This window comes from Embiotoca jacksoni, unplaced genomic scaffold (genome assembly GCF_022577435.1).
Source record: "Embiotoca jacksoni isolate LCO1_2020_lvr unplaced genomic scaffold, fEmbJac1.0.p SCAF_24, whole genome shotgun sequence".
Lineage (NCBI taxonomy): Eukaryota > Metazoa > Chordata > Actinopteri > Embiotocidae > Embiotoca > Embiotoca jacksoni.
In genome coordinates, this window is record NW_027185375.1 from 2899370 (window position 1) to 2924907 (window position 25538).

The window sequence follows — 25538 nt, forward strand, 5'->3', positions numbered from 1 at the left end:
TTCTTTAATGATGGATGAAGTTCTTGTCAGCTCCAAAAGCAGATCTGATTAGATTTTTTTTCAACTGGGTAGAATTAGATTTAACGATTGCTGATCCCAGAGCAAAACGATTTATACTACCGAGTTTCAGAGCTAATTGGTGCATATATTCACATTGTTTTCAGTTTCCCTCCTTAAACATCATGTGCCTGCTTACTCAGTTTATATTCATTCATTCATAGAAAACTCCAAAGCTGCTTTCTCATGTAGATTCTCTGACTCAACAAAGAGGAGCTTGTCTCCCTACGCTAACATATTCAGTGAATGAGAATGATTTGAGTGATATTTCCTACAGTGAGATTATTGTATGAATCACGACCACTGCGGAGAGAATGGAGACATTTACCTCCCAAGATGTGTGAGCACCAACATACAGATAAGACAGACACTGACATGTATTGGACTTGATTTCTAAAGCTTTTGCCATGAAAAGGTCTGTGTGACTTTAATTTGCATTCAGTCCAAAATCAATACAGCCCTGATGCTCTGGGCTATCGTGTGACACAGATCTGCATTAGCGAAACACAATGCCTGCTTCTATTAAACAGTCCTTGACATGAGGGCTGGTGATCACAATGCCAAAGAAAAGTCACACCGAGGGATGGACAAGTGCAAAAAAACAGTTACCAGCAGTGGTCGACTCATATGATGATCACCAGTACTCCTACTATTACATTCAAATTTAATCAGTCCGTGGCCACTGTGTTGTGCCAATATTCAAGATTTCAATCAATAAATAACAGCACTTCAGCAGATGTTCAACAAGCCTGCAGTAAAAAAAAAAAGAGCTTAGTGTGGGTGAAGACATTTAGGAAAAGGTCGCATGGAGGCAGGTTACACTGGTTGTATATTGAGCCCTGAAGGAGCCACACTTAAAATTATTATTTTCCACTATGTGTATGTGTATTTTGGTGATACTTTTATTTCTTAACTGACACAATTTTAAACTACTTGAACTCTTCAATACCACTTTAAGACTATGAAATCAGCTGGTAGCAGATCTACCTGAAAGATGAAACAGACGCCAGGTACAAGTGATGGTCTTTTTCCTTTTCCCAATTAAGTGGACACGAGCGAATTTTGGATGTGTCCCAGAAGTTTGTGAATTTGTAAAGTGTTTTTATTTCCATCTTCAGCTTGAGTGGACAGTTTTTCATGACTAAGAATCTTTTGAAGGAAATATCCTTAATTTGGCAAACATTACTTGTCAGCACAAATTATTGGCCCATATTTTCCTCATATTAGTGCAGGCTTGGCGTGTCGTTGATACCCCCTCCCCCTTTTCTGGTTTGGCGTGCCGCCCTATGCTGACCACCCTCGCTCTCCTCTCTCTTTACATGCATAGCTGGGCTGGTGGGTGTAAAAATAGTCGGGTTGGGAGGTGGTGGGGAGTGAAGGGAGGTTGTTAGTCACCATTCAGAGAGTTGAAATTAGCAATGAAGAGCTAGCACTCTGCCAGCTGTATGAACAGGACTTTAGTCTAATCTAGTAATCCAGCAGGGACAGGAGCTCCTCTGAGGCCAAAGGGAAGTGAAGTTTGAGACTGAAGGGGGTCACTCCCCCTAGATGTAGCTTGTAAGATTTTTAGGGGGGGCGTGGGTGAAGCAGGGACAAACAGTGGATTATCAGGGTGATTAAATGCAGTCACTTAGAATAATTTACGTTCTGATGGGATAAACTCTAAAACCTTGTACTATGGGCAACACAGCTATGTGTAAGGTGTGCGGTTCAGACAAAGGTTTGAGGACCGCCGGGAGCCTGTCTAACCTGGACCAGAATGCTTTACCAGACCACTACTGCGAGGAGCATTTTCCTGTGCAGCCTCCATTGACGCTGGTAAGATCTTGGAGTGACATGTGCAGCACAGACAGAGCTGGGACACTTCTGATGTCCACTCTTTTTGTCACAATTTAGGAGATTTGGTCAGATGAAAAGGTTTCCGAGTATCCTTTTTGAAGGACTTGGAAGTCATAGTCAGCTCTCACTTTTTAATGTCGAGTTATTTAAATTTTGGTCTGTATCTTCATGACAGGATTCTTTGTAAATGGCACTGATGAGCTGCTCAACCTTCATGCATTTTCTAGTTTTTTTTTACATTCGATACCTTTTCATTTACGTGATATAGCTTTCGGCTCTTTGGTGAAAACACTGATCAGAATCCGGACCAATTTGCTCCCCGTCATAAGTGTTATAGGATATTGACAAATTCCCAGGTCGTTATTGTTTGAGCTTTGTCAGAAAGTGTGTGAGGAAAGGGATGAGGTGTTTTCCCTGTCCTCCCCCTTTAAAGGCCAGTGCCACAGTTTTGTTCCTCAATTATTCCTGCACAGCAGCATGTTGACTGCTATTGCTAATTTGAAAAGCAATATAATGCTTTTAGCAGCAGCTTGCATAATGCATTTTCTAGTCGTTTTGAAAATGAATTGTGAAATAACTTTTCAATTATAATTAAAATGCATTGAAGGACAACAGAGGAAACGATTGCTGACTGCTAAGCTAAGACCTAAATTTGCACGTTAACTAAAAAAAAAATTGAAAGATATTTTGGCTCACAGTTTCCTGAATAGAGCAAGCATGTGTTATAATTCAAATGTAGTTGGTGAACTAAGAAAAGTGAGTCAAGATAGCTTGGATAAATCTGCAAATAGATGCAAAGCACAGTAAGTTTGTAACTGTGACACAATACGCTTACTGCGACGTCAGCGAGTCAGGATCATTTGCTCTTATATCTGATTGCACCAATTTATTTATTAAATTTTTAGCTGAGATATCCCACTGACTGCCACAGTCAGCTGGACTGCTGTAATTGGCATGTGTGTAGGAGAAGGAGGAGGTGGTAACCTGGCAACCTGCAGGGACCTCAAAGGTCACCTTGAACACAGGTTCAAGCTGAGCTGTTATTATCTAATAGAACGTAAGAGCAGGAGAAACACAAGCAGAAAAGTTACTTATTTTGATTAATCCATTCTTTTCGAATGCATGACTGTTTGTCTATGTGCAGCACTTTGGGCAAGCTTTGTTGTGTTTTAAAATGTGCTGTACAAATACATTTTGATTGATATCAAGCCTTTGCTGTAAATTGACTGACTCACGTCAATACAATTGTATTATCTTACACTGGCTAATAAACACAAGTTACAGCTCATACAGATCATATTTGGCAGATCTTAAGGGGTGTGAATAGATCTGGGCGATGTGGACAAAATCTAACATCATGATATTTATTATGATACCACCTCCCCTATGTGTCGTGCTAGCTTGGTATTTTGGGAACTGTATTTGTTAAATTTCACTTTTATACAATCATACCCCACTGATTTCTATTAAAATGGTGTATTTCTTCTGATTCACAAATGGCTGACATTTTCTCATTCATCTGTGCTTTCATTGTCATTATAATTGTGTCCAGCTCCATTCTGCCACCACAGTTATTATGATGGCAGGTGTGTTTAGATGCAAAAATGGGACATTTCAAAAACCTAATCATAAATGAGATACTCACATCCATGTAAATACATGCAAGGTTGCACAGTGATTTTCATGATGTACTCTTCTTCTGTTTTAGAGAACTTAATTAATAATTTAGATTTTGTAATGTTATTCAGTACAGGACAGTTCATTGGCTGGTGAAAGAAGGAAACATTTGGGTTTTTAGGTTCTTCCTAATTCATTTTGCTGATATTGCTGATATAACATGATAATGTTTCATTATGTGGTCGTAATCACATTGGTGAAATCAATCATTAAAGTATAACTATGCCTGCTGTACTCTATGCTGTGATTAAAAAATAAAACCCTTTCATCTTCCCTAAAGACACATCCCACATGCTCCTGTTTTTAGACATCAAGTGCTCTGTGTCTTGACCTGTGGCCATGGCCCCCTCTGACACTGATACACCATAGTCATGTACTGCTTTTAAGTACCTAGTATACCCTCCTACTTATTGGGTATAATAGTGGTAAAATTAAACTTGTAACATGTGAAGTTATTACATTGGATTGGAATTACATGAGAATGATCCGTTCTATATCTGAGTAGTGTTAAAAATACATTATACGGAGTATGGAGTTCCTTACATAATATTCCATAAATAATGTGCTTATGTGTGTGTACCATAGTCTATGATTCCACCTTGTTGTTGAAGTTATGTAAAACCACTAACATGGATGCTTCTCCTTCATATATATGCTAAATTTAGCCCAAAACAAATAACCCTGCACTGATGCAGGACCATTCCCAAATTGTCCTCCAATGAACTGCGTAACTGTTTACAGACCAGCAGACATTGATCACAATAGTAATAAAGGAGATGGAACTCCAGGGGAGGTGACTTTATCAAGATTAACTGTTGTTCCAGTTATGTCAACTGGAACATATTGGAAAGCTTTCTTTACTCTATAAGCAGTTAGATTATTTTATCCTTTTGTGTAGCTGTTGGGTGAAATCTTCACACCTGGTGATTATCTATTACTTTGATTTAAGTACTACTAATCTCAAAACTGTTGGACTGTGTTCATTAGCTGATGTGTGAAAGACAAACCAAAGGAGCTTTCAACATCAGAGGCACACACAAATAGGAGGCAGCAGCACCAATGGCTGAAGTGCAGTTGCTAGTAAACAGTTGCTACAAAACAGATACTGTGTTTCCACATACACAGCTTTGAATAGGATGTGCTCCTTCAGTCAAATCATAATTGTGGTTGAAATGTATGTACATATTTGTATTGTGTTTTAACTCTTGTTCTTATGTAAAAATTTTAATTTAAATGTAACAAATTTATTTTAGATTTTGGCGGATGACTTTTTCCTCTAACATCCCATAATTGCTCATTTTGGCTGACCTGCTGTTATTCTGGCCTTAACATATAAAATATAGACCAACATTAGCATTAATCTGGAGTATTACGTCTGTTCGACTGACAAATGTTATCTCACTATTCTCTCTCCTTTTACCTCCGGTTTGGTCTCAACCAACTCCTGAGAAAAATGTCTGGCGCTTCAATTGCAATAATTAACTCTCTTAACCAGTTAGTTGCTAACATTGGCTGTTGTTTGGCAATGGACAAGTGGCCCCAGTTTGTGCCCTTCATGAATGTTGCAGCTTTTTTTTTTTTTATTGTCTGCTATAAGCATGGTAAAAAAATTGTGGGGATTGTTAACAGTGTCTGTGTATCCTCATTTGTCATTATATCTAATATGGGAGCTCTCAATGTATTGTCCATGCCATATGTCTTTCATTGGAAAGGTCTCTTTTGCTTCGAGGGTAAATGTTTAGTTAAATTCTGTTTTACTAATGTAGGGCCAAATCACAACAATAAGTCATCTCGGCACACTTCGACTGCAAGATCAGGACCTTACAGTTTTATGTTAAATGTTAAGTGACAGGCTTCTACAACTAAGAAACTTTTCGCATGAGAGCTAACACAATTCATGTTAATATTCGAGATAACACCAGCTAACACGATCAATTTGGTGAAGCTACAACTTGCAAACAGCTCGCAAAATAGCTTTCGAGATTCAAGGTTGTGGCTGAAGCCCGAGAGGATGATGGCTTGGAGTCAGATAATGTGTGTTTTCCTACAACCGTCCTCCTATTTGTCATGTACACATGGCAGTAGATTCTACTCTGTCTGACTGATGTGCTGATGCCATTACAGTCATTCTGTGTGCTCGCTTTGCTGGCTTTGCTGACAGACAGAAAGCCCTGTTGTCATAGTTACCACTAGAGAGGGCAGTGCTTGTCTCCGTGGTAACTGGGAGGGGTAAGGATGCTCCCAGCCTGGGCACTCACTGGTCGCTCACGGTGGATGTGTCAGGGATGGTTTAAGCAATGGATTTGCATTATTGATGGAGCCACTGGTATTTTAAAGAGGAAGACTGTGACTTTGCAAATGAATGTTTGATATATTGTGTTGGTGGGTAAGCTTTAGCACCGTGCTTTTTCACGCTTGGCAGGTTTGATTAAGTCATTAAGCAATGTGTCGAGACACCAGCCGAAATATAAGCAGGAACAGATTGTTCCAGAAAAGACACCTGTAGGAATTTACATGATACTGTAGATACCAATGATGCAGTCAGTGTTATTGTGGATATATATATATACATATATGTTTTTATTTCACTTAACCACCATTCAAAAATTCATCTTTTCAACAGTGATGGCAGCAAGAGAAATGCTTTTGCCTTTACTTTTGATTTTTTTTTTTAAATTTCTGCTTGTATTTATTGCTGATGCTCCCCAGACATGACCTTCATGTAACTAAGCCTTTCAGAGCAGTTTTGTCTGATTTGCAAAGCATATTCAAAACATTTTCCCATCAAAGAGAGTGACAAACTGACTAAGGTCCTTATAACCACGAGTTATGAAACAATTTCTGTAGGATGCTGGTTGCCACAATTCTCCCTTTCTCTCCAGTGTTGAGTGGTTTCTATTCAAAAGCCCCAGTTGTCTGGGCGTCCTGTTGGTCAAAGTGTCACTATAGCAACCAGCCAGTTGCAGAAAAATGACGAGGGCAAGATCTTGCATAATGTGTCTCGGGAATGTGACAATATTATTAGGCTTGTTTGTGGTAATAGCTGCTTTGTACTGCGCTGCTAGAAAACAATGCAAACTGTAAGTGCATTCATGAGGCTGCATGAGCTAGTCTTTCCAAGGTGTGTTAAGGATATTTATTTATTTCATGTAAATGACAATGCTTGACATTACATGATTGATTTTAGTCTTTACAAATTGAACTTGGCAGGACATTTCACATTAACATGGAGGTTAAGTTAAGAGGAAGGAAAACAGATAAACAATCTGTATTTCATAGTGATGCAATAAAATTACATCATATATTTATAAGACCATACAATATAGTAGTAATACAGTTTCTGTTTTCACCTCATTAGTAATTTATTAAACAGTTCCTTCCTGGAAACGTCCTTTGAAATTAACTGAAAGTTGAAGTTGAAAACACAACTAACTGAGGCCATATTAGATGGAATGTGCTGATTCAGGGAATAGATGTGATAAAATGTGTGATTATATTCAGCATGACATAAAGCATGTCAGTCCTAAGAGAAACAACTGTTCTATTTTCTTGTTGACACATTAACTTACATCATGATTCTGCTGGTGTTTATGGCTTTTAGAGTTCTGCTCTTTTAGTTCAAGGAATCAGGCCCTTAAGTGTGAACAAACTTTGGAAACAGGAGGCTATTGTAGGCATAACCCGATCTAACAAAACTGAAAGTCATATTACAAAGTAAAATACCTTGTATGATGTTTAAGGTGTCAAAAAGGAAGCTTGGAACACTGGGCTTAGTAGTCATCAGTCTGGGGCTTCACAACTGAAATTATGAGGTTATTAAGGTATGCCTTACACTATTGTATGTACTGTGTGCCTCGAAATAGTTAATATAACTGGCTTTACTAAATTGCCACAAACAGTAAACAGTGCCAGCACATTCCCCTTCAAGATAAACCCAGCCATGCTAATGAAGTATTAACCAGTTAATAATGCACTAATGAATGCAGATCATTTTGACAGCCTTTTGTCAAATCTAAGATGTTGTAGCATTTGTGAAAAAAATGACAAGGACATGTTTTAAAATAGCATACAGCTGCTAAATCTGCCTCACAAAATCTTCATGTCTGTGCAAGATGATTTTAGCAGCGGACTGGATGAGCTCAAAGAAATAGCTGCCTAAAAACTTACAATGTGTGTAAATAGCAGAACCATCAGTTTGGTACTTTGAGGTGGTTGTGTTGCAGAGTCTGAGTGATGCAGTGCAGTTCTCTGCAGCTGCCAGACGGTAACTGACTGCAGGTCAGCTAGAAACATCAGACCTGGGCTATTTTTATGCGTGTGTGTGTGTGTGAAGTAGACATCCATGCTGCAGCGTCAGTGCTTGTTTCATGCATCATCAGTGTCTGATCCCTTTTTTGAGCTCTTGTGGGCAGGGTGACACTGCAGGTGACTGAGTGACAGGCTGAAGAAGGAACAGACGGGCCGTCATTGAAAATACTTTGACCTTGATAACCAATAACAGAACATCACTCAGCCTGAAAACAAACAGAACATCAGCTGAAGTGCCCATGAGCAATCAAGTGAATCCCCATCAGCTTCCGTGTGAGGGTAGTATTCCTGTATTTGACCTCTGACCTCCCAGTGAAATGAGTAATGCAGCAAAAATAAGCATCACACAGTGTTCTTTCCGCAGCAGGAGCAGAGAGCTGGGAGCTTTGAACAAGCTGTATGCGAGCCAGGATTTAGCTTTAGCAAAGGCATCAAGAGAGAAATGCTGAATCATTCTGCCTCCATGCAGTCCTGGTCCGTTTCCAACTCTAGTTTGCTCAACATCCGAAAACAGACAGGGGGCATGTCCTTTCCAACCAGGGACATAAAGAGAGTTATGCACCAAGAAAAAGGTATATACACAAAACAATTACTTTAGATAATGTATTGTGATATTCTACTCAATGCAAAATTTGAACTTCAGTGTTCCTTCAGTCAGAGTGTTATATTTCACACGACACTGAGGCAGTATGGCTAAGTGAGCTCTTCTCACGAACAAAGCTGGTTCACAAGAAATCAGGGGGAACAAAAAAAAAAAAAAAAGGGTGCAGGCTGCTGCAGAAACCAAAAATAGATGATGAAACAGATATAAACAAGCAGATAAAGAACTGAACTCAGGTAGACTCAGGCACTTGCGATCATTATCCAAAATAATAACCTGGCAGTTGGTAGGTGAACTTATATACACAACTACCTGAATGGATAACAAGAGACAGAAATCAGTGGCAAAGTAAAACTTGGCAAAGTGATACACGAAGTCCAAACAGGGTGTGACACAGAGGTGGACGACCATCTGCCTTAACTGGTTGAGGTCAAGGGAGAGCAGAGAGAGAAAAGAACAGTGTAAAATGTTGGTTCCATAAGCATGCATACTTTAAACCTTAGAACTAGTGAAGGCGTTTTTCACTGTTTGATGAGTCAATTAATTTGACGCTGGAGTTTATTTGAAAAGCAAGAATTTTAATGGGTCTTTGAAATGGAACGTGGGACACCGTACGCATGTCTTTACTGCTGGAATTACTAGGAGAAACTAAAATTCACGCTAGACAATAGGATCCTAACCACTGGTACCACTTAATTTGCCTGTTACAGTGGATTTAGAAGGACTTTAATGGAGCAGATAAATTTGGGCTCCTCATTATTCTCCAATCATCTCTCAGCAGAGTTCCAACAGAGAAATTGGTGATTTATTCTGTCTAAGGTTTGATGGATTTCACCAAAAAGTTTAGACAATGACTCACTGTGTTTAAAAGCAATTAAATCAGGGGCAGCCTTGAGAGGAAAATGTGACCCACTCAGGCACAACAGCTTAATTGTGTGACAGCCAAAGATAAAATGCAAATGTGGATTGGACATTATACAAATATATTTAAACAATTGGTTGCATGTTTTGTTTCTTTCAGTCGGACAGTAATACCAGTTTCCTGCGAGCTGCAAGGGCAGGGAACATCGACAAGGTTTTGGAATATCTGAAAGGGGGCGTGGACATCAGCACCTGCAATCAGGTAGGATATGGATATAATTACATCAGTCACATTACCCATACACACTCACATTTACATGCATATGAACATACTCTCCCTCATATACCTGGGGATGTACAATACGTTTTAAAAAAAAATATGGAAATGTGGATAAGTGTATGCACACAATAACACAAAAAACAAGATTTTTGCCCATTAGTCTGTTGTCTCAGTGCATACAAGCCTGACTCAGGATGCTGCAATGTTTAACTCATGTTCGCAATAAAAACAATTTTGAATATTTGTCTTATGGCAAAAGTAATATAACCAAATACAATTTAAATTTCACACTGCTTTCACACTGCTTAAAAATGACTTATTTTAAGCTGCATACATTTATATTTTAGCCACCTAGGGGAAGTATAATAAAACACAACAACACATCTGACATCTTACCGCTTCAAAATGTTGCCTCAGCAAACAGTTACCTATTTAACACATCCATCAGACATGGGGCAACATTAGTATTCATTCATGGTCATCTTTGTGTCAAGCTCATGAAATAAATTCCAACATTCACATTCCATTTACCTCCATATTTGTTTTGAGAGATAGATAGATAGATAGATAGATAGATAGATAGATAGCTTCACATTATTCTTTCATTGCTTGATAGTTTCCATGCGTGTGAAAGCTATTCTAACACAGTTGTTCTGTCATTCTGCACATAAATGCAAGACTTACCTAAATCTATCATTAACTGATTGACAATCTTTTAGAAAGCAGATGTTTCAGATATATTATTTTAACATTTATAAAACAATCCACAGACTTTATTATTCTAACACATTTGATGTCTCTGCATTCCTGTTGGGGAGGAGAATGTGTTTGATAAGAGAGTGCTTCTTTATTTAGGCCGAGTCATTATCTAGTCTGCTCCAAGCCATTAGCATTCCAGCCATGAATCAGGAGTTGGGTGGGGGGGTCACTGACACCCGATAGGATGTAAACAGTCCTGTCCTGGAAACAGTCATAACGAGCAGCCCAGTAAACAAAGGTCACATGGAATGGAAATCTAAGATTTGCTGGTTACTCTGTGTTGTGTGGAGATATATTCTGTTATCAGCTGATGTGGCAGGCATGAAGTGGGCACTGATCACTTTTGCCCTTGAAGATATTCTTAAACTCAATGTTTCAATGTGTTTTTCTCATGTGCCGCTGTAGAAAGGATTCTATTTTTGTGGCACGTACAAGCGGCAACCAGCAGTGACATCACCCATTGATTTGTAAACGGCCATTATGAAGCCTCGAGTTCGAAATTTGGCTGTTGCCAGTTCCAAATGGTTTGGAACCGATAGTGACCATATTTGGGCGAGCTGTGGGGGAGCGAGTGGGGAGATCTGACTCGATCTGATTGGACGCCTGGCGATACTACGTCCCGCCCACTGATAGCCATAACCTGAATGCACCCGGTTATGGTTGAGGGTATGTCAAACAGACAGAAAATGTAAATAATATTTCATGTATATTTTCAGAATAGCGAAGTGTTTCACAAATAGCCTTATAAAACGCAAGTATAAACAACATTACAATGGGATATTGACAGTTCAGTAGGAAAATTATAGATCAAATCACACCTTTTCAACTAAAAAAAAAACTGATTTCATGCTACTACCCAGAATCCATTCTGTGGGTACGGTGATGCTTTAGTGCTTTCCAGGGTCAATGTTCTGTCGCTCCCTTTTCCCAAATCCTCCTGCTGCTGCTGCTGCTGCTGACGACTGATCTGCATTCTCCGGTGGTGGTCTCGAACCCTCTCCTACTGCTCCGGCAGTTAATGCGGGATTATTTTCAAAAGACTAGCCAGAAAACAAATAAGAAGGAGCGACTTTGGCGAGCAAAACCCAAAATTCTCAGTCAATGAAATCATTTACTGAGAATTTTATGAGACTAGTTGAATGGGAGTCTATGGAGCCGGAGGCTTTTTGGAGCCAACTTCCAGTGGCACTCGGTGGTATTGCAGTTCAAGGCACTTCCACATCGATCTCATTTTTCAGGTCTGGAAGATACGTCCACTTTATATACAGTTTATTGGCACATAATACATGTTTTGAAAGGGTGATAAAAACAAAATTCAATTTAGGGTTGTAGAAGTAAATAAACAGGATTAAATATCAATCAGGAATGTCAGCCTCTTTAAATCAATATCCAGCTGGATGCAGCAGTAAAGACACATACACCAGTTCATATGACTGGTCCCTACTATAAATGATAAATACTACTGTCAGAGGTGGCCCTGTGATAAGGACCTTTGATGAATATGTGGAGGATACATTATTTTTTAGACACATTTTAGCTATATTCTGAATCCAGCATGAATCTACAATTCCTTTTTATATTTGACTTTGTTTTGACACATTGTAGTTTAATTTAATAAAATGAAGTCTCTTAAGCATGTTTACACTTGTAGCTTTTTCCAAAGATTCACGTTTTATGACCACTTATTATCTCATTAACAAAGATCCTCACAGGTTACTACAGCAATTGAGCAAACAAATTCAAAGGTCAAGAAATGCAAGTGAAAGCTTTCGGAAAAGGCAGTGGGCTGAATGGATATTAGACTGTTTTGTGCTAAACATGATCAAGAATTAACTTATTTTTTTCATATTAGCAATCAACTGATTATGTATATTTTTAGGGGCCTTGCTTGACAAATCCACAAAGATGTATCAATCAACTCTGCATCTCCCCTCTTCATAGCTTTCTTAACATTCTTTAGCATATTGTTTTGGTCTATGCTCGACAAATTCACATACTGCAGCTTTATAAACATAAACCTTTACCAGGCTTAGCCAGGTAGCCGATGATCTCATATTTTTTCCCCACAAATGAAAGGAAGGCAACTTGTCAATTAAGGAGGACAAACCTCAGCTCAGAAGAAAAGATAGATACAATAATTACTTGTAAGTCTTTTTCAATATTTGCCTCTGAGTTTTGAGTGGAAAATATTATGGATTGTTATACTAATCAACAATAATCTTTAATATTTCTTATGTGAGATACTTTGTACTTTCCTACAGTGACTAATGCGCATCAGTGATTTACAGAGTGTAGCTCAGTAACACACCAAGATGGTGTGCTGGTATTTACTATGCTTATAACTGGTTTTGCACCCTTGAGACAACTCCAGTACTGCTGAATTACATTTTCACCACAAGCTTTGGCCTCTGACCTTTGATCACCAAAATCTATTCACTTAATTCCTGAGTCCAAGTGAATGTTTGTGCCTGATTTGAAGAAGGTCCCTTAAGGTCTTCCTGAGATATGACGTTCACAAGAATAGGAAAGACATGAGGTCACACTCACCTTGAATGTAGATCCCCTCATCTCTACAGAGACTTTAGCCTCTTTTAGCTTATTGTTTTGATTTTATATATCAATATATTGATGTTTTTATGCTTTAAGACGCTACTTCCTGATGGTTCAAAGGGTTTGTGGGCCGATCCGGAAGTGCCTCAATCTGCAGTACCACCGAGTGCTGCCAGAGGTTGGCTCCACAGACTCCCATTCAATTTGTCTCATAAAATTCTCAGTCAATAAATGTTTTCCACAAGTTATTTTGGTTTTGCTAACCAATGTCACTCCTTCTTATTCATTTTCTGGCGGTCCCACTGAAAATAAGCTCCAAAAAAACGTATTTTTGGCTCCGTGTCTGTTTGATTGACAGGCTTGTGCACAGTTTGGAGCCGGTAGTGACCATATTTGGACGAGGGGATCCAAATATGGTCACTACCGGCTCCAAACTGCTCCGAACTAGCAAGATAGCAACGGCCAAAATCTGAATTTGAGGCTTCATAATGGTCGTTCATAAACCAATGGATTTATGGTTGCTGCTTGTTTAGAACAGTGTTACATTACATTACATTTAGCTGACGTGTTCTAATTAACTAAATTAAATCAAAGCTTACCACTAATAAACCAGACTTTATTCAAGCCAAAAGAGTTGATTTATACAAGCTGAGTTTTTATCCAACTGTGGAGAAATTTGAACACAAAGCCACTGCAGAAGTGACGTAAAAAGTACCAGTTACATCTCAAACGATAAAAAATTTAGAAAACATGGAGGAAATGTGGCATTTCCATTTGTTTCATGTATTAAATATTAATGTGAAGAAGGATACAGTTTTCTCACATTAAAACAGGTGAATGGAAGGGTACCTACTGATATTGACACATTTTTGTCAACCCCTTGTAAACTGTTTGTCACCCATGTTTTCAGTAATCTTGCGAGCAGTCGTCCAGTTTTTAAGCTGTGCTCTCGCTAGTTTTGTTGAACTATCTCTCATTTGCCCCACCCACCTCCTCCCTGCAGCACATGACACTCTCATCCCCAATATAGAGATTAAAAGAGGTCATAAGTGATTTGCAACTTGAAACTATGGTATGTCAAGGACAAAACTGAATCCCCCATATTTGTTGATAGTATCAGCCATTACAAATCAATACCAATACAATGATATTAGCTGTACTTCCAGCGTCTGCTTCGTACATTAGGATGGGTTAAATGAGGATGTGTGCTTGAAATGCACACATAGACACACCACCACCACACACAACTATTTATAACTTCATATCCAGGACTGGCTCTGCACCACAACAGCACAACATGGCACAACATTAAGCCTAACTTTGACAGTCAGCTTTGATATCTCAGTCTCTTTCATGTGAGGGTGAATGACAGACTTTCAGTGTTTAAAAGAGGACACAGAGAAAGAGAGGCAGGATCACTTACTTATGGACCTGGAGGAGGAGGTATTCCTTTTCCCTCCGTTTGGAAATGTCTTTAGACTTTGTTGTTCGTGGGTCCTAGAACTTCAGGCCTGACATTTCTTCATTATTTTTTCAGAATGGTCTTAATGCACTGCACCTGGCAGCTAAGGAGGGTCATGTGGACCTGGTCCAGGAGCTGTTGGATAGAGGTGCAGCGGTGGATTCAGCCACAAAGGTAAGATGACCCATATACAATACAGATAATTTTTTTGTGTGGAGTTTTCTGTTTTGACTGGAGGGTTCTCATCCTGCTTTGACTGTTCAAAACAAAGTTTAAAGCCAGTTGGGAATGGACACAACTTCTGTTTGACCTGAATAAAACCCAATCTTTATCTCTGGCTCTCAAAGAGGGGTTGCAATGGTAACATAAAGTTGATTTAAGCACAGGTACAGGACAGGGAAAAAAAAGTGAAACAAAACTTTGACAGCAACTTTTATAGGATTATGGATTGATGAGTGGATTACTCACTGGGTACTTTTTTCTATGCAAAGACTCAAAATGATTCACAAATCATAAGTGACAGTTGTTCGACCTCTTATGCTAGTCTGCAGCTAAGCTTTTCAGTCCTCACAATTGTGAAAAAAAAAGGATGTTTGTGATATTTTGTACATGGCAATGTTGCCAATGTTATGATAAGTTATCATTTTAGGAATAATATCTCGATAGTATCCTCTCAAGAGGAATTCCCACTTGTGTCAAGATAGTTCTTTAACCAGCTTTGACCTATAGTACAGCTCCATGACTGCTAATCTTTCTCTCCTAATACGCTCGACTGAAACTTTACACCTAACAGGCACTGAATCTCTAGAGCCGAGAGACCACTCAGCATAGAAGTTCTAAATTTCATACAATCAATATATTTAGTTTGAGCTTTATGTTGACTGCAACTGCAGAACATCAACTTATTTGTATTACTTAAAGTAGTTTAAGAAGTTAACATTTATTCATCCAGAGAACAATTACAATGTAATGGAAAATCTAATATTGAATATCAGTTTAGGAGAAGCCCCTTTTTTTCAAATTGGTTTTTAAATATATGACTCCAGCCTTTGAAATGTTTTGAAGCAATGTTTTAAGGTAAGAGGGCAGCTTGATCTCCTTACTACTGATATAATTAATTGAGAAAAACTGCTGATTTAGTGTTTTGAAATGGAGCTGTGGAATAATATGTTCAGTGGAGTAGTAAACATGGCGGTCTGATGCTTCAGCAATGTTGATCATCCCAGCTCCTGCAATTAGAGAAGGTCCAGCCTCATTACTCAGCTGGTTTCTCACGTTGTAACTCTTACTGGTGTCAGTTTCTAAATGGCAGCGGTGTAATGTGAGGGATAGAGTATTTCATTATTATATTCAAAGAGAATAAAAGGGTTTGTAGCCAGTTAACTGCTAATGTTTGTTCATAAGCAAAACAGTATTGTTGAAAACCATTGGAAAAAAACAGTTTCAAACTGTGTGGATTTAAACAATTTGGCAGTCTTATTTATGTTCTGCTCTCAGCCACAACTGTGTCTTGGTGATGGACGCATTATCATTTATTAAACTAAATGAATTAAGAGTCATCAACCCCCAGAGCTGTTGATTATTGCATTACCTAACAGTCATCATTTTTAAAACGCATATGAAATCAAATTATGTTTTCTACTCATCCAGAAAGGAAACACAGCACTTCACATATCCTCTCTGGCTGGTCAGGCTGAAGTAGTGAAGCTCCTGGTCAAACGGGGAGCTGACATTAATTCACAGTCTCAGGTGAGTCTCTGCTCGCTACTGCTGAAGTTGTTTAAGGCTGTCATCCTCTGGTATTACTCAGACCTAATTTCACGTTAAAGAGCCATTGCTTTATTTTGGGTCCTTATAGCAGATGTTAAATACAGTGGATTTGAAAGATTTTCCCATTAGCAATAATTTACTGTTAACTTTATGTGTTTGTTTGCGTAGAATGGATTCACTCCTCTGTACATGGCCGCCCAGGAGAATCACCTGGATGTGGTGCGGTACCTGCTCGAGAATGGAGGCAACCAGAGCACTGCTACAGAGGTGAGAGGAGTGTGTCTGTGTGCAACTGAAGAAGACGATAACACAGGACTATAGTGGACTGCCCATAAACTATACCATGACCACATTTCCATGAAAATGCAAACCACAACCATAACAACCAGAACATGTTCGGTCCTAAATACGGGGAAAACTTGAGGATTAGCAAAGTATTACCGAACAAGACTAAGGACCCTATTTTTGTTCACCTCGAATTCCTCTGGGAACAAAAATAGGGTCCTAACAGTCTGTAATTGGGCAGCTTTGCTTTAAGATAAATGCTAATGTCAGCATGCTAACATATTCACTATGACAATGTTTTCATGATGTTTAGTAGGTGTTCACCATGAAGTGCAGAGACTGATGGGAATGCTATTATTTTTCAGATATTTGGTAAAAAAAAAAAAAAAAAAAAAAAATCAAGAACTGGACAAATTCATCTTTTAACTTTTAACTCTGCCTTTATTTTTCTATTCTTTGAATCACTGTTTACCTCCTCTGAGTGACATTTCCTGCAGGGATGTTCCACTGAAAAATAATCCAGGATATCAAATGGCGTAACACGTGTGTTCTGGTAATTTCAAACTTATGCAGGAATAGTTTTACTGACAGTGTCTTCACCTTGATCAAAAAAAAATTGCAAACTAAGAGGGGCATAACCACGGTTGTCCAGATTGAGTCCTATGGAAATATAGAACAGGTCATTTGACCTCATTTATTTTGGAAAAGTACTTCTAATAGAATACAATGTGGAAACAATACTGAACACTTCCTTTCTCCACCTTCTCCTCCCCCTCTCCTCTCTTCCAGGATGGCTTTACCCCTCTGGCCATTGCCCTCCAGCAAGGTCACAACCAGGTGGTCTCGATCTTACTGGAGAATGATACTAAAGGCAAGGTCCGCCTGCCCGCCTTGCACATTGCTGCCCGCAAGGATGACACCAAATCGGCCGCCCTGCTCCTCCAGAACGATCACAATGCAGATGTCCAGTCGAAGGTATGGCCACAGCACGGTTTGACCTACAAGGGTTGGCATGTGTGAAAGTCGAGCTAAAATAGTGCTTTGTGTTTGTGCCACTGTTTCCATTCTGTGGTCCTCAGGAGCTAAATAAAGGAAATGGAGTTGCTGTGGTACTATGGCTATAGTAGATTTGGGTAAATACCATGTGGTGATATTTGAAGTACAGAATGCAGAAGGTAAACACGGAAAACCCATCTAACTTTTTTATGTAATTGTCAATAGTTCTGGCTGATTAACACCGGGCTCCACTGTTATAAATCCCCACATGACTCTCTTGAGACCTTGTTTACGTCTGCTAATAAACTGTGATCTGTATCTGGATAAGTTATCCTGATGCTCAACTATCTGATTATGCCGTTCTCATTACATCCGATCTTAATAATTAGAGGGTCTCATTTTTCTTTTGTTATTATGCAAAGTAGATGAGTTGGTGGAAAGCTGGTAAGAAACAGTTTCACTGAAGGTAATGTTCAAGTAAAAGAATGGGAGCTTCTTATGTGAGGGTTTTACAGTGGTAGTAATGACATTACTGCTAGTGAAAGTCACAAATGAAATATGTAGAACAACATTTCTACCGATGGTTATGATAGTTTGAACCACATTTCTGCATAAGATGAAGCTGTTCAGGCTCACGATAATTGTATATATTTTTTTGATGTCGTGATGGTGTTTCTTCCCACAATGACGATATTTCAATAATTTCAATGATTATTCTTTCTTAAATGTCACGGCTTCTACTTGAGGTACGGTGTTTCTGATTTTATAGATGGTAATACACCTACCCACAGTGAAAATGAATTTGCCCTCAGTTCCAGAGTTATTCCCCAGTTGCTATTCGGACATCTGAATCGGAAACTTTTGGGTTCCAGTTCGTCATTAAGATCTAGATGAAATACCATGATCAGAGTAATTTAGCACTTTTTTTTTTTGCCAACATTATTACATGTCAACACATGCATAGCCCCCTTTTGACAAGTCAATGCCAAATCAGTACACCGTTACTCAACATTGTCGTTTAAACAAGTTGGCGATTCACAGACCTACCTAGGAGTTTTGGTGGGAGACCCTTGGTTTTTTGACTTCTGAATTTTTTTGAATTAACTGAGAAGAAACACAGTGTGAACCCGGCGAGAGTACAAATTCCTGCAGGACATAACTGCGAGCTTCCCTCATTTTTAGAACAGTTGTAAATTGTTGCATCAGCAAAAACATGTTCTTTGCCTGAACGTTCAAATCACACCAGAGGAGCCAGAATGAAAGTTATTTTTAAACGTCTTTTTAAATGTATTTTTAATGTTAACTATTGACATCCAAGTGACGTCCACAGTGAATGTTCAAAATATGTTGAAAAAAGACATCGCAAAAACGTTCATTCTGGCTCCTCAGTGGACATCATTTCAACGGCAAAGATGTTAAACGGACGCTTTTTGGACGTAACTGTGCTCAGTGGGTAAGGAAGTAGCATTCATTACGTAAACTGGAATGTCACTTTAAGCGGTTTTGGACCGACAGACAAGTACGAGTTGTTTTGAGGGGCAGCAATATGTTTTGCTGTTTAGTCTTAAAGATGTGTAAAAAAAAAAAAAAAAATACAAAATTAATAGAAGGATTGGGAAATTAAAAAAAAAAAAAAAGGAAATCAGTATTTTACATTGTCTGGAAGCTGGCAAGCTGGATGTCATTGTTTCGTTGTTATTACAAGATTTTCCTTATTCAGATAAAATATCCAGGTACCAATCACAGCCGGTGTATCGGCAAAACTTAAATGTATGACTTAATTAATGATAGAAAACCACATCTTGTAATGTTCCCGTGAAACTCTGCAAACTTATATAGCGTGTTTGTGTCTCCATCAGTCTGTGGGTGCATATTTCTCTTTCTCCCTTCTTCTCCCGTTCAGTGTCTCCGTGCCTGCCACGTCACTCTTGATCCTGCCACTAACTGTGTCTCCCTCTTTTTTCCTTTTCTCTCTTTAAATGCTACCTCTCACATACTTCCCCTCATCACCCCCTCCTATCTCGCTGCACCGGTGTAGCACTGTCCACTGCATGGAGTGTGCCACTGTCTGCAGGTTGTATCGTGGTCATATCTGGGGGGCTGCATGCAAACAGTGGGGGATGGAGGTTGTTTTTAAGATTGTTTGTAGACCATCAGCAGTGGATGGAACAGGTCATCTGTTGAAGTTGAAACACTAATTTATAATTCAGACCGCTCCTCTGATAGCAGCTTTAAGTGCGTAGTGAGACGATGATTTACATCACTACAATTTTTTTTTTTTTTTTTTTTTTTTATCAACCAACTATATTCTTACGCAACAAAAAAAAAACTGTGAAGTCTCAGGCTATATGTGTTTACAAAAAAAACAACCATATGTATTTCTGGTGATGGGATGCAGTCATGCTCAGTATGACTCATATGGAAGGTCCAGAGGAGAACGTCTATAAACTGCAGCATGTACAGTCAATCACACGTACACTTAAAACACATGCTGCTGCACGTAATTATGAAACGGTCTACTGATGTTCCAGTTTAGCAAACTGAGACTCTCATAAAAAAAACTGCAGCCATCAAAGAATTTAAGGATAATAATAACTTAAAGTTGGCTTGTTGAAACTGTTAACTGTTGTTCAACCTGTCGCTATGTTCTTTATCATAAGTGCCTTTAGATATGTTGACCAAAAATTATAAAATGATAATCTGTGGAATGGTAAAATGTTGTTTAGAGTATTGAACTGTACAAGATGGCATTTTTTTAACTTTTCATTATTAATTGAAAAAACTATGAAATTTCTTTATGAAAGTCTGGCACACGGGGAGCTATTTTGATGAATACAAAGAAACACAAAGTTGTCATGGAAACGGCAACAACAGACCAGGCACTATATTCAGTGGCTAATGTTTTGTTAATCTTACTGTACTTATTTTCTAAGTCATCAAGGTGTTTGGACTTTAACTATTTGTCATTACCACTAGCAATGCATAGAACAATTTCTTGCAAATTTACAAAAAAACATTTGACAATTTGTTGCGCTATAAATTGTTTTGGATTGTTGGTTGGAAAAAAAACCCCCCCGATATACTATAAACCTGATATCAGCTATAAAGCACAGTAAAGCGCTTTTGACCCTTGACGATCCACAGTTTAGTGTTTGGCTGCACCGCTGTCTCTGAGCTTCTGTGCATCCATCATGGCACATTAATGTATCCAACAAGTCTAACTAAACCGATCTTTCCCTCCCTCATTCCTCCTGCAACAGATGATGGTCAATAGGACTACTGAGGTATACATACGATCCTTTTCTCCACAGATTCACCACACAGTCCCATCCTTTTGTCATTTCTCTTTCCTTTTTCTCCACGAACTTTATTTCTTTCACTTCCACAGCACTGCATGGTGTAGATAAACATTTATTTGGTTCATTTTACACTTCTTACTATTTCTGTTGGTTTGGTACTGTAGAATAAGAGGGCTACATGCACGGCTGACAGGAATGGCTAAACTACTGCCGTGTGTGTTTTGCTCAGGCACTGCACAGTCTGCTTATGCATAAATTCGGGCCTTTTAATTTTACTATTCAAGTTTACTTGTATGCTTTTTCATTCTTTGTTTTTTAATGTAAATTTTGTTTCTAGCTCAGAAAGCACCTTTTGTTTTACCTCCATCTGCGACCCTCAGTACATTTAGAAATATTTCTAAACGACATGATTGTATTTGACATGATATGTATAGTTTATTGATTTACTGTAAACGACTGATATTTTCTCCTTTAAGGTTTTGATTTGATGAATATTGTGTTGATGTATTTCTGGTGAAGCTATGAATGTATACTGTCTTTTATCATGTCTTGTGATTTTGTTTATTGTTGTTGTGTTGCATGATTTCTAGAGTCTAGAACTACCTCGAACTCGCACTACTGACAGTAGATTAAAGTATTGTTTACATGATGACTGATAATATTACAGTATACTGCTGCTTATGTATGGAGGTTAAGCACTGCAAAACTAAAAGTGAAATCTTTCAATCAAATTGAAATTTCATTTTCCACCTGTGTGCTCATGATATTTGACAAAAATTCACATAAATCATAAAATGATGTTTGAACATACATACACTACACACTATATAGTCTGTACATTGTGTATGCCAAAGCAAAACACTCCCATAATGAAATTACAGATAAAATTCATTATTTTTTTTTCCAAATGGGCAGACACTGTGCATCAGCAAGCACATTAGACTTACGTTTCTTTAAAATCTGACCAGAAACGGGGCAAATTAAAAGTAATCATGTCCGCTTGTTTTTAGTCAGTTATATTTCACCCTGTAATTTTGAGGGTTGACTTCAACAGATTTGACAAAAGATACGAGGAATAATTATTCAAAACACACACACACGCACACACACGCACACACACACACACACACACACACACACACACACACACACACACAAACGTATGATCAAGTTTCAAGATATCAGCCAAGATTGGCTACATTTTTTAAATATAATTCTACTTTGAAATGTTATGAATCCAATAGATAATGGACACACAAATGAAAAACTGAAATGTATTAAATATTTTTTTATTTTGATATTGGCAGCCCTAGTCTTCCACATGTAACAGTTTCCAGATTTGAAATGCATGCTTTCTTAGAAAATCCTCAAGTCAACATTTATTATTTTACATCTACAAACAATGTTAATCAATAATGGCATGGGAAGCTTATGCGGTTTTAAAAATATTACCTTTATGCCAAAAACTTGGCATTCAAGAGCATGTTGCATCCACGCTAACTTAATTTGCACCATTCTAAGCTTTTGACTGTGTAAAGTTTTGAAACCATCACGTTAGTCACTGTATTCTTCACACTTTTGTAAACAACTTTTTCACATTAAATCGGACCAACACTTACAGAATGGCAAGGTAAGGCAAGAATTTCACAACTCCAACCTGCTCTCCAATCTCTAACTTTTCTCATGTATTCTCATTGCTAACTGATATCTCTATTACATACAGTTTACATAGTGCACTTTTGTGTTAATGGCAAACATTTTTATTATGTGCCACTTCATGATTTTATCATAATTTGGTGTTGATTTTAGGTAGATAATATTATTTGTCCATCTTCATGTCAATCTTGATGACAGTCTGTGTGTGTTACTTTGTCTTTTTGTAAGCTTTTGTTGACTTTTTCATTTTACATTTTTTTTTTTTTTTAAGCCAATGAAATGCTTTGTCTTATTTTAGTGTCTGCGACCTATAAATTGCATGGCAGTAGGGTGTGTGTTGGGTTTTTGCGTAAAGATGCTAAACATTCTGACTTGGATATTTCCCCCTCCCAAAAAAGAAGAAAGAAAATTTATGATTTTTTTAAAGTGACATTTTCATTGTCTTTGTTTTCAATTTCCTTTTTGCTTGCTGTGACTGATGCATGCTGGGTCAAGAAGCAAAGGTCAAAGTTGAAGGACTTAAGAGGCAAAGCAAACGTCTAACCTCTCTCCACCTCTCTGTGTCTCTCTTTCCTGTCTGCCTTCCAGAGTGGATTCACCCCTCTGCATATTGCTGCCCATTATGGGAACGTCAATGTGGCCACACTCCTGCTGAACCGAGGGGCAGCAGTTGATTTCACAGCAAGGGTAAGATAGCACACTAATGAGCACAGCTTTGTGGGTCTGATGAAGTGCATTGAAGACACAGTAATTCTACACTTGTGAGTTTGTGCACTACTAGCCATTTGATTTCATCTCTAGAGTCACTAACTAAAGAGAGTAACTAAAGCGTGGACTGTACACTGTGTCTTACCAAGTACCAACCCCTCCACACAGCTCAACAGTCCAAAATGAATACAATCATTTTTAGTCAAACCTTTTTAGGTGTGAATTTTGTCCTTTTTAACCAATAACATCGCTAAAACAAATTTAAATATCTTATTTTTAACCCACCAAACAATGTGAATAAAAATAGCTCCTTGTTCACTTCTCACTGTGCAACAAAACACACACACACACACACACACACACACACACACACACACACACACTGTTCCATTGAAATATATGGAGCTCAGAAGCATTTCTGTCCCCTAGGGAGAGAGCAGACAAGTGAGCAAAGTAATTGAGACAAAGGATTGAATTTTTCTGTATGAAGCAAGATACCATCTCTCAGTCTGGCAGACTTAGAGTACAGACTTTTCCCTTCCAATGTCAAATTATATGGTATGTTTACAAAATTCAGTGTTCATTAGTTTTGCAATTAGTTTAGCTAAATTTGAAATGATCTTTAAACAGGTTATATGTTATTTTAAAAGAGATTTTATTTGATTATGAGATTTAAATATCTGTAACCGTTTGATCAATAAAAACGTTGTTTTATCCTACCTGCAGAATGGGATCACTCCCCTACATGTGGCCTCGAAGCGTGGCAACACCAACATGGTTCGGCTGTTACTGGACCGTGGATCTCAGATTGATGCTAAAACAAGGGTGAGTGCCGCAACAGCACAGAAAACTTAAAGCAAGCCTCAGACCTCATTTTAAAAGAAAGTCACCTGTTATTCACAGCACAACATGCAGTCTCTCCTTCCTACCGTTGCTCAGGTTAATTTCTCACACGTTTTGCTATTACTGGTAGAATACTCTCAGATCAAATGTTTCAGCTGTCACATTCACAGTCGCAGCAAATGGTCAGTGCATTAAGTTTATGCCTATTAGCAACGACAGATGTGAACTGCTGTTGGTCAGTGGATTAAAATTAGTATCACACCGGACACTGACCCCGTGCTCTGCTCTGTTGTTGTGTGGCAGCCAGCAGGATAATGATGTAATTAGCTATATCTGATTCTGGCAACATCCAGTCTGTGTTGATCAACATCAGGCAACATCTGCATATAGATACCTGACTTTGTGAGAGCTGCTACTGAGGTCTTTTTCAGGTTAAGCCATTGATCCCAATTCAACCATGTTGGTGGAAAAACAAATTTCTGCATACAAGCAATGACACCCGTAAAGTTAAACCACCATTGTTCTTTCGTGTTGAGCCTGTTCAATGTCAGTATGTGTTGAATGTCTTTGAATTGTTGTATTTTTGTTTGTATGTGCGTTCGATAGGATGGTCTGACTCCCCTGCACTGTGCAGCTCGGAGCGGACATGATACAGCTGTGGAACTGCTGCTGGAGAGAGGAGCACCTTTGCTGGCCAGGACCAAGGTGTGTCACATGTCCATTCAGTTTTTACAAGATTCCTGTCTTATGCCAAGTTTTAACAATGCAATATCAGCAGAATAGTATCCTAAACCAGAAGGCATAGCGCATCAGGGCTGAAAATGGGTGTTGGGCAATCTGTCTTTTTTAATCCTGTGTGGTGAAACATAGTGAATGTCAACCGATACTGATTTTTGTTTTTGTTTTAATCTTTGCTGTGTGACAACATGAAGTGTTTATGACAGTTGGCCCTGGTTACTCTTCTGTGCACCGCTGTAAACATGGTGACAGGAAAGACGGAGAAAAAGTTTGTTGTTTTTGTTTGTTTTTTGATTGTGTGTGTGGGGAAGGGGACGGAACTCTTACTTGCGTAGTGGGTGAATTTCAACAGGAAAGTGTTGTCTGAAATCGTATACCCCATTCTTAGCCGACCAGAAATGACTGTAACATTTGAATGAATCACACACGAACATATTTGGCAACTTTGTTTGCTTATTTTACCTAAAATGAATGTGTTTTTGTGCCTACTGTACAATAGTCAAATCCCTAATCTTAGATGTATTAGTCAGTAACTTGCTAGTTGACAAGAAGCAACATATATAAAAAAAAAAAAAAACATTTTGAAATTATTGCAAAGCCGTGCTTTGAACTTTTCATGGAGTTATTTTGGCAGTTGAACTTGAAACATGTCAAGTATTAAAGGTTCATTTTAGCAGCGTTAAAATTAGAACAAAACTTTAAACCTGCATTAATCAGATATGTTGACTTCTTGTGGGGATACCTCCACAAAGCTGATGTGGTTAATTTGTTGAAAATAAGTGCTTATCTCCAGCAATATTACTGTTAATATGTATGTATACTGTATTTACTCTTTTTTAAACTTTGGTT

General features: G+C 38.4%; 1 protein-coding gene across 1 annotated transcript in view; it reads left to right on the forward strand.

Annotated features, from left to right (window-relative positions):
• Nucleotides 1-25538, forward strand: part of ank2b (ankyrin 2b, neuronal) — a 102857-nt gene that overhangs the window by 19730 nt on the left and 57589 nt on the right. The window contains exons 2-10 of the mRNA XM_069159054.1: nucleotides 9504-9605; nucleotides 14470-14568; nucleotides 16045-16143; nucleotides 16333-16431; nucleotides 17239-17424; nucleotides 20706-20729; nucleotides 22989-23087; nucleotides 23835-23933; nucleotides 24558-24656. Of these exons, the coding sequence (XP_069015155.1) occupies nucleotides 9504-9605; nucleotides 14470-14568; nucleotides 16045-16143; nucleotides 16333-16431; nucleotides 17239-17424; nucleotides 20706-20729; nucleotides 22989-23087; nucleotides 23835-23933; nucleotides 24558-24656 (906 nt within the window). The remainder of the gene's footprint in view (nucleotides 1-9503; nucleotides 9606-14469; nucleotides 14569-16044; nucleotides 16144-16332; nucleotides 16432-17238; nucleotides 17425-20705; nucleotides 20730-22988; nucleotides 23088-23834; nucleotides 23934-24557; nucleotides 24657-25538) is intronic.